Raw genomic sequence first — 9,729 nt, forward strand, 5'->3', positions numbered from 1 at the left:
GTGCCGATCTTGTCCGTCCCTGGTGTCTAACGCAGCGTACAAGAATGTCCAAATACAGAAAATCGTGACTGAACCATTGAATATGAATAAACATGAAATATGGAACATAAATGGAAGTTAACCCTCTCTTGATGTTCCGTGATCAAGTTCCCCTGAGTCAGTGTGTACACACACACTCACACACACATGACAGCCGTCCTCCGGGCGACACCCACATTGCCTCATTTGCATACTAGGTCAGAGCATAAATACAGGTGGATTCTTCTCAGCCACCCATACCCCGGACTGCTCCGTAAGGTGAGTCACACATTGAGGCATTATGGGAACTGATTGAAATATTTAAGCCTTTTAAGCTTTCAGCTTGGTTTATATGTTGACGTTTATTTCGTTCGATATTATTTCGTTTATATGTTTCGATATTTGAGTCACAAATACGATCCTACTTACGTTTTTACTTTTTTTTAAAGAAAATCTTATTTGACTCAGATTTTAGTTATTTGACTCGTGGTGACAGAATTTATGTATTGTGTATCAATGATGCATTAGAAATTGCTTGCAACTGTTCATTTAATTATTTTCTTCCTATGTGACGCAAGTTTAATTTATTCACGCTTCCCTCCGTTTTTTTTAAACATTTCAAAGGGTAATATTTTTGGTCATAAAGCAATAATTTTGTCACTGTGCAGATATTAACATTTTAATAGTTTTTTTTAATATTCTGCAAAACATGCAAGGCTTATCTGCGTCTGAAAGAACCGTGGTTATAGTTTTAATATAGTTCGATGCATAATGTAAGTTTATTACTTAAAGTGTGGCACGGTTGGCCCAGTCGTCTAAGGCGCCGCGATTCGCAGTGCAGAATTGCGCCCCTTGGGCACGCCAGAAACCTATGATTGTGGGTTCGAATCCCGGTTTGCCCCGATTATGTTTCTAGGTTTGTCAGCACGGTCGTGGGTTTCACCGAAGTCGTAAACGTTTGAGACCTGCATCACTTCGGGCTTTCCTCCCACATTAAGCTGACACGCCGTGATATGACTGGAATACTGTTAAAAGCGGCGTTAAACACAACTCACTCACTCACTCATTGCCTAAAGTTTTTGTTTTGCATACCACATTGAATCTGACTGATTACCGACTCGTAGAACTTGTGCATTCATCGTTAGAAAAGTAGGTGGGAGACGGGTTACCTAGCGAAGCACTGAAACCTCCTGCGCATATTTGGTCCCTTAGCAGTGCCGTTGACGTATTATGGTGGGTTCGAATCCCGTAATGTCGCCCCGATTATGAAACGTATACTCGTAAAGTTCAACAGGTGAGGTGAGGTGAGGTGAGGTGAGGTGAGGTGAGTCCATTGGATACCATGGTGCACTTAACATGGATACCCAAAACAGACTCCGAGCCTACCAGGCCCTTTAATGCCGAGCGCCAGGTAGGCTAAACACAAGTGCCATCTTTTAACATCTTTCGGTATGACGCGGCGAAGGGATCGAACCATCGAACGGCCACCACTTTGGCTTTTCCTGTCTACCATCAAACAGATAGCTTATAATCTTCATCGTCAACCTTCAAATGACGTAATGCTTGTTCTTCCGTCTGTAAAGTTAAGTGGTCATGTTCGGACAGACGACCATTACAAAAATTCCTACCGGTGGGGCAGGACACGATTACCCTTTTCGCGTGTCATCACTGATTTCCAGTGATCCATTCATTTATTTGACACCGCTGTTTTGCCTTTTACGCCCAATGGAATCTGTTTCGAAGGATAATCGAGACTGGTTGTTCTCTGTCGCTGACGTTTAATATACATTTGAAGATTGTGTATGTTTGACTGTTTCATAGTAATCAGATCTGACATTTATTCAAATTACAGCATAGTTCATGATAGGAATATTAATATTAAATGTTCACAAAATTACCGATTAATGATTTTAGTTTGTTTGTTTGTTTGTTGTTTAACGCCGCACTCAGCAATATTTAAGCTATATGACGGCGGTCTGTAAAATAATCGAGTCTGGACCAGACAGTACAGTGATTGACATCAGGAGCATCGATCCACACAATTGGGATCGATGACATGTATCAACCAAGTCAGCGAGCCTGACCTCCCGACCCCGTTAGTCGCCTTTTACGACAAGCATAGTTGCCTTTTACGGCAAGCATGGGTTGCTGAAGACCTATTCTACCCCGGATCTTCACGGGTCTAGTAATTAGGTTTGAATGACTTATTGTGTTATGAAGATGCAGACATCTCATCAAATGATAGATGACTCGCAAACACTAGTGATAATCCTTTCTTGAAAAAAATTAGTTAAAAATTATATTGATAATAAATAATCTAATTTTTATCATTTTAATTATGACCTTTTATGATTTTTGCAGATATCAATCATGCTTCCCAAGGTTGTTCTCTTGGTGTGTCTCCTCCCTCTGGCGTTCGGCCATGGTTCGAGCGAAGAAATGGGGGGTGACATGGGAGGAATGGAGGGTTACATGAGAGGAATGGGCGGAGACTCGGGAGAGAAGGAGAAGGGCATGGAAGAAATGTTCGAAAAGATGAAAGATTACATGGGGAAGGGAGAAGAGAAAGAGGAGCACTACGCAGGTGATGGTGACTGCAAGAGCAAAGAAGAAGCTGAGATGAAGAAATACAGCATGATGAAGAAGTTCCATGAGATGCAGAAGATGATGGAGATGAAGCAGAAGATGGAGATGAAGGAGAAGATGGAGAAGTTCAAGAAGTTCCACATGATGATGGAGAAGATGCAGAAGGAGAAGGAGAAGGCGGCGATGGAGCAGAAGAAGAATATGTACGACTTGTGGCAGAAGCACGAGGCGATGAAGAAGAAGAAGGCCAAGGAGAATGAGTTCAAGGAGCTCATCGAGTCCTTCCAGGAGCAGAAACACAAGTTTGCCTTCCAGCTCACACACGCCTTCCTTCAGCTCTGTCAGTGTGGAGAGGTCAACGCACAGATGAACAAGTAAGTTAATTGGTAGTGATGATGATGATGATGATGATGATGATGATGATGATGATTGTTGTTGTCTTTATTTTATTTTTATTTTATTTATTTTATTTTTTTTATTTTTTTATTTATTATTATTATTATTATTATTATTATTATTATTATTATTATTATTATTATTATTTTATTATTATTATTATTACCATCATCATCATTATTATTATTTTTATTTTTATTTTTATTATTAGCATGATGATGATAACCATGTCGTTATCCCAGTATTTAAGAAACAAAAAGCTCTTTCCTCAAAGCCTATGATCGGTGGTCGGTAGGAAGAGATGTAAGGTGTGTAAGGGTGGTTGGTTGTAATTGTGGTTGGTTGTAAATGTGGTATATTGTCAATAGAAGTGCAACTAGATAGTTAGATCAACGTTGACACGAGAAATCTCCATGGTGATAAAGTAGTTGTGGTGATGTTTTGTAAAGATGGACTTGACAACGTTTGTGATCCTTGAATTTGTCTTAAGAGCACCATTAATACCATCAGAAATATCAGTATAACATGGGCTTTCAGAACAGCAAAAAGGACTCATGAAAGAAACTGGTTTCTATGTACAAGGTCGGGTAGCCTAGTGGTTAAAGCGTCACGCCATCATATAGCTGGAATATTGCTGAGTGCGGCGTTAAACAACAAACCAACGACAACTATAACAACGACGCCGCCTGTTTCCTAGTGTCCAAAAGTTTTTCATATGAAGATAAGTTAGGCCAAGTGAGCTGACACTTGCAGTTCGAGGGGCGGTTGGGTAGCCTAGTGGTTAAAGCGTTCGCTCGTCACGCCGAAGACCCGGGTTCGATTCCCGACATGGGTACAATGTGTGAAGCCTATTTCTGGTATCCCCCGCCGTGATATTGCTGGAATTTTGCTAAAAGCGGTGTAAAACCATACTCACTCACTCACCCCCCAATATTCAAGTGTACACTTTCGTCTGCCGGGCAGTTTATTGTGGTCATTGTTTTACTATTTCAGGATGTTCATGGGCCTGAACACCAACAACGACACAGAGATGGTCGGAGGGATGGATGATGACATGAGGGGCGCAATGGAAGCTATGGAGACAGGAAACATGGGACATCTCGCAGAGAAGATCAGGAAGATGTCCAAGGAACAGCAGAAGAAGCTCTTCATGGGTGGACTCATCAAGTCCATGTGTGGCGGGGCCAAGACCTACGTCATGCACGCCAAGAGATTCGAGGAGACCTACATGATGTCCAACAGAACGATGGAGAACACCACCATGGCTTAGTGAGTACTGGGAGCACATACCCTCATCGCGTGAAACCCAAAAAGGTCGGGCTCCTATAATCCGGAAAACTCATCTTCCCGAATGGTGCTGCTAGGCCGTGTACAGATATACAATAAGGAACCTTTTTGTTAAAAACCGTAATGTTATCCCTACCCATGATCCTTAAATCTGGATTTCTTTCTAAATCAGGACGGTGTCACTTACACGCTGTGGTCCGGATTATCGGTCTTTTGCTGTTAATGTCAGAATTGTGTCAGAATAATGTCACATTGTTATTGCGCGCGCACGCACGCACGCACGCACGCACGCACGCACGCACGCACGCACGCACGCACTCACGCACACACTCACGCACATATTCACAAATCACATACAACATACATACATTTCTATTTTTACAAAATTAACTAAAAAACAATCAAAATATAGTGTAATTGGTATCTGATATATAAGACAGATTACGCAGCCAAGGAGGTCGCGTGACATATTGTCTGATGCGAACTTCGGCAAAGTGTTTGACGCAGCGCATACATGTATAGACGGCGCGAGGACATTCGCCCTGCGTTGGTCACCACGTCCAATAAAAACACTAACACGAGTTTGCACTGCTTGTCCATGGCAAGCAATCGTGTGTCAGATTATATACCGTTTGCATTTTGTATTTCAGATTGAGCACCCATGGACCAACAGCGAACACTGTCAAGCATTGCTCATGTAAAAAGTAATACTGTTTGTGTAATAAAAGATTTTGTAAAATTATTTATTTTGTTGATATTCAATGTGTATTGTCGTGTCCTGTTATGAACTCCGGGGTGTGATACAAGTACGTACGCTTACTGAGAACCCGAGCAGGGTGTTTGTCGTGGCGGAATCACATTTTGGGAGCATAGTTCCTTGTGTGGTTATTCAGGGCATGCTCACCCCTTTCGCGAACACCTGGTATCATCTCTGATTTTCAGTTTTCCATTCACAATATGTTCACCGCTGCTTTTAAGCACATTCGAATATGTTTCGGTGGATAATCGAGACAGGTTATTCTGACAAAACACGACCGAACCAACAGTTCAGATCTGCAATATTTCTACATAGGTTAAGCAATCGTAACAGGATCCATATCAGTTAGAGCGAATCAGGGTGTTCCCATACAAAGATTATTAAGATGACGCGATATGTTCCTACTCCTTGTAAGGGTCCGTGACGCCATCTGTAGGTGTTACTCCCCTACCAGGGTCTGTGACGCCATCTGTAGGTGTTCCTCCCCTACCAGGGTCTGTGACGCCATCTGTAGGTGTTCCTCTCCTACCAGGGTCTGTGACGCCATCTGTAGGTGTTCCTCTCCTACCAGGGTCTGTGACGCCATCTGTAGGTGTTCCTCCCCCACCAGGGTCCGTCACGCCATCTGTAGGTGTTCCTCCCCCACCAGGGTCCGTCACGCCATCTGTAGGTGTTCCTCCCCTACCAGGGTCTGTGACGCCATCTGTAGGTGTTCCTCTCCTACCAGGGTCTGTGACGCCATCTGTAGGTGTTCCTCCCCCACCAGGGTCCGTCACGCCATCTGTAGGTGTTCCTCCACTACCAGGGTCAGTCACGCCATCTGCAGGTGTTCCTCCCCCACCAGGGTCCGTGACGTCATCTGCAGGTGTTCCTCCCCCACCAGGGTCCGTCACGCCATCTGCAGGTGTTCCTCCCCCACCAGGGTCCGTGACGCCATCTGCAGGTGTTCCTCCTCCCCACCAGGGTCCGTCACGCCATCTGCAGGTGTTCCGCCCCCAACAGGGTCCGTCACGCCATCTGAAGGTGTTCCTCCTCCCGAACCAGGGTCCGTGACGCCATCTGCAGGTGTTCCTCCCCCACCAGGGTCCATGACGCCATCTGCAGGTGTTCCTCCCAACCAGGGTCTGTGACGTCATCTGTAGGTGTTCCTCCCCCACCAGGGTCCGTCACGCCATCTGTAGGTGTTCCTCCCCTACCAGGGTCAGTCACGTCATCTGCAGGTGTTCCTCCCCCACCAGGGTCCGTCACGCCATCTGCAGGTGTTCCTCCCCAACCAGGGTCCATGACGCCATCTGCAGGTGTTCCTCCCCCACCAGGGTCCGTGACGCCATCTGCAGGTGTTCCTCCTCCCCACCAGGGTCCGTGACGCCATCTGCAGGTGTTCCTCCTCCCCACCAGGGTCCGTCACGCCATCTGCAGGTGTTCCTCCCCCACCAGGGTCCGTCACGCCATCTGTAGGTGTTCCTCCTCCCCACCAGGGTCCGTGACGCCATCTGCAGGTGTTCCTCCCCCACCAGGGTCCATGACGCCATCTGCAGGTGTTCCTCCCCCACCAGGGTCCGTCACGCCATCTGCAGGTGTTCCTCCCCCACCAGGGTCCGTCACGCCATCTGCAGGTGTTCCTCCTCCCCACCAGGGTCCGTCACGCCATCTGCAGGTGTTCCTCCCCCAACAGGGTCCGTCACGCCATCTGTAGGTGTTCCTCCTCCCGAACCAGGGTCCGTGACGCCATCTGCAGGTGTTCCTCCCCCACCAGGGTCCATGACGCCATCTGCAGGTGTTCCTCCCAACCAGGGTCTGTGACGCCATCTGTAGGTTTTCCTCCCCCACCAGGGTCCGTCACGCCATCTGTAGGTGTTCCTCCCCTACCAGGGTCAGTCACGCCATCTGCAGGTGTTCCTCCCCCACCAGGGTCCGTGACGCCATCTGCAGGTGTTCCTCCCCCACCAGGGTCCATGACGCCATCTGCAGGTGTTCCTCCCCCACCAGGGTCCGTCACGCCATCTGCAGGTGTTCCTCCCCCACCAGGGTCCGTGACGCCATCTGCAGGTGTTCCTCCTCCCCACCAGGGTCCGTGACGCCATCTGCAGGTGTTCCTCCTCCCCACCAGGGTCCGTCACGCCATCTGTAGGTGTTCCTCCCCCACCAGGGTCCGTGACGCCATCTGTAGGTGTTCCTCCCCCACCTGGGTCCGTCACGCCATCTGCAGGTGTTCCTCCTCCCCACCAGGGTCCGTCACGCCATCTGCAGGTGTTCCTCCTCCCCACCAGGGTCTGTGACGCCATCTGCAGGTGTTCCTCCCCCACCAGGGTCAGTCACGCCATCTGCAGGTGTTCCTCCCCCACCAGGGTCCGTCACGCCATCTGTAGGTGTTCCTCCCCCACCAGGGTCCGTCACGCCATCTGCAGGTGTTCCTCCCCCACCAGGGTCCGTCACGCCATCTGCAGGTGTTCCTCCCCCACCAGGGTCCGTCACGCCATCTGCAGGTGTTCCTCCTCCCCACCAGGGTCCGTGACGCCATCTGCAGGTGTTCCTCCTCCCAACCAGGGTCGGTCACGCCATCTGCAGGTGTTCCTCCCCCACCAGGGTCCGTCACGTCATCTGCAGGTGTTCCTCCTCCCCACCAGGGTCCGTCACGCCATCTGCAGGTGTTCCTCCTCCCCACCAGGGTCCGTCACGCCATCTGCAGGTGTTCCTCCTCCCCACCAGGGTCTGTGACGCCATCTGCAGGTGTTCCTCCTCCCCACCAGGGTCCGTCACGCCATCTGCAGGTGTTCCTCCCCCACCAGGGTCCGTCACGCCATCTGTAGGTGTTCCTCCCCCACCAGGGTCCGTCACGCCATCTGTAGGTGTTCCTCTCCCACCAGGGTCTGTCACGCCATCTGTAGGTGTTCCTCCCCCACCAGGGTCCGTCACGCCATCCGTAGGTGTTCCTCCCCCACCAGGGTCCGTGACGCCATCTGCAGGTGTTCCTCCCCCACCAGGGTCCATGACGCCATCTGCAGGTGTTCCTCCCCCACCAGGGTCCGTCACGCCATCTGCAGTTGTTCCTCCTCCCCACCAGGGTCCGTGACGCCATCTGCAGGTGTTCCTCCCCCACCAGGGTCCGTCACGCCATCTGCAGGTGTTCCTCTTCCCCACCAGGGTCCGTCACGCCATCTGCAGGTGTTCCTCCTCCCCACCAGGGTCCGTCACGCCATCTGTAGGTGTTCCTCCTCCCCACCAGGGCCTGTCACGCCATCTGCAGGTGTTCCTCCCCCACCAGGGTCCGTCACGCCATCTGTAGGTTTTCCTCCCCCACCAGGGTCCGTGACGCCATCTGCAGGTGTTCCTCCCGCACCAGGGTCCGTCACGCCATCTGCAGGTGTTCCTCCCCAACCAGGGTCGGTCACACCATCTGCAGGTGTTCCTCCCGAACCAGGGTCCGTCACGCCGTCTGCAGGTGTTCCTCCCCAACCAGGGTCGGTCACGCCATCTGCAGGTGTTCCTCCCCAACCAGGGTCGGTCACGCCATCTGCAGGTGTTCCTCCCCCACCAGGGTCCGTCACGCCATCTGTAGGTGTTCCTCCCCCACCAGGGTCGGTCACGCCATCTGCGGATGTTCCTCCTCCGTACCAGGACTGTGACGCCATCTGTAGGTGTTCCTCCCCTACCAGGGTCCGTCACTCCATCTGAAGGTGTTCCTCCCCTACCAGGGTCCGTGACGCCATCTGCAGGTGTTCCTCCCCCACCCAAAATAATAGCTGCCAACCATTTCAAATATAGGTACTTCATACCACGCTGGCCATAAGAAAATTATCTTCGTTTTCAATATATCCTCAGGGGCAGACCGAAACAGGCTCTTTTTGTAATATTACAAGGGGTGGTCGGGTAGCCTAGTGGTTAAAGCGTTCGCTCGTCACGCCGAAGACCCGGGTTCGATTCCCGACATGGGTTCAATGTGTGAAGCCCATATGGCTGGAATATTACTAAAAGCGGTGTAAAACCTCACTCACTCGCTCATTGTAATATTACAAGACGTAAGAACTTCAACGAACTGTGCCAGGCGAAATGACACTATCATTGAATCAAGACTTAATTATATGCTTTTGAATTTTGTTTGCATAATTTAAATAGTCCTAATAAAGCATAGGTTTAAGTCTCAAAATCATCTCTTAAATGCAAGAAAAAATATTAATAACTCCAGTAAACCACACATAACTGAAACCAAGCTTATGAAACACGTTTTTGCTTCTAAAAATACTATGATGAGATCGCTGAGGTCATATATTTACTTGAATTGGGTCGATGTTTCTGCTGGTAAACTGAAGTCCCCTAGTGTTCTTATGAGGTTAGCAGCAAATATCAATAATGCTGCATCAACTACAACAGAAATATTTGTCACGAGACACTATAACTGCTTCTACGGTGTTGCAAAACGAACATATTTCTCAAACGATTTTCTTTACACTAAGTGCAAGTCTCATGGGTAAAACAGCTTTGCAGACTTGGATGGATCGTAACATCGTTAATGCAAATATTGTATTCAAAACATCGAAAGCGACGTGTAAATAAAATGTATTTACTTTTGTCAATTTCAAAAGCTGAAACGAAACTACAGCGGATGAGGGGCGTTTATGTTGAGAGACTCCATATATGGTGGTGTTTGAGGAGATGTCCTCCAAATGTACATGCTTCATTACACA

The 9,729-nt window shown here is 48.8% G+C and overlaps 2 protein-coding genes across 2 annotated transcripts; one reads left to right on the forward strand and one right to left on the reverse strand.

Moving 5' to 3' along the window:
- Positions 1-2,359: 2,359 nt before the first annotated feature.
- Positions 2,360-5,029, forward strand: LOC124139064 (inactive protein RESTRICTED TEV MOVEMENT 2-like). Its single transcript, XM_046506042.2, has 3 exons — positions 2,360-2,978; positions 3,994-4,269; positions 4,938-5,029. Coding segments are annotated over exons 1-3 (867 nt in total). The 5' UTR covers positions 2,360-2,388; the 3' UTR covers positions 4,939-5,029.
- Positions 5,030-5,445: 416 nt separating this feature from the next.
- On the reverse strand, positions 5,446-6,180 carry LOC125378851 (pro-resilin-like). Its single transcript, XM_048394825.1, has one exon. The coding sequence runs from the start codon at positions 6,178-6,180 to the stop codon at positions 5,446-5,448; it is 735 nt and encodes a 244-aa protein (XP_048250782.1).
- Positions 6,181-9,729: the final 3,549 nt, after the last annotated feature.

Source organism: Haliotis rufescens, unplaced genomic scaffold (genome assembly GCF_023055435.1).
Source record: "Haliotis rufescens isolate VD_foot unplaced genomic scaffold, xgHalRufe1.0.p SCAF_13, whole genome shotgun sequence".
Taxonomy (NCBI): domain Eukaryota; kingdom Metazoa; phylum Mollusca; class Gastropoda; order Lepetellida; family Haliotidae; genus Haliotis; species Haliotis rufescens.

Excerpts from the sequence above, each read along its gene's own strand:
- LOC124139064 (XM_046506042.2), top strand. The coding sequence starts at position 2,389 with ATGCTTCCCAAGGTTGTTCTCTTGGTGTGTCTCCTCCCTCTGGCGTTC. Across the intron at positions 2,979-3,993 it reads GTCAACGCACAGATGAACAA|GATGTTCATGGGCCTGAACA; the intron begins GTAAGTTAATTG and ends TTACTATTTCAG.
- LOC125378851 (XM_048394825.1), bottom strand. The coding sequence starts at position 6,180 with ATGACGTCACAGACCCTGGTTGGGAGGAACACCTGCAGATGGCGTCAT.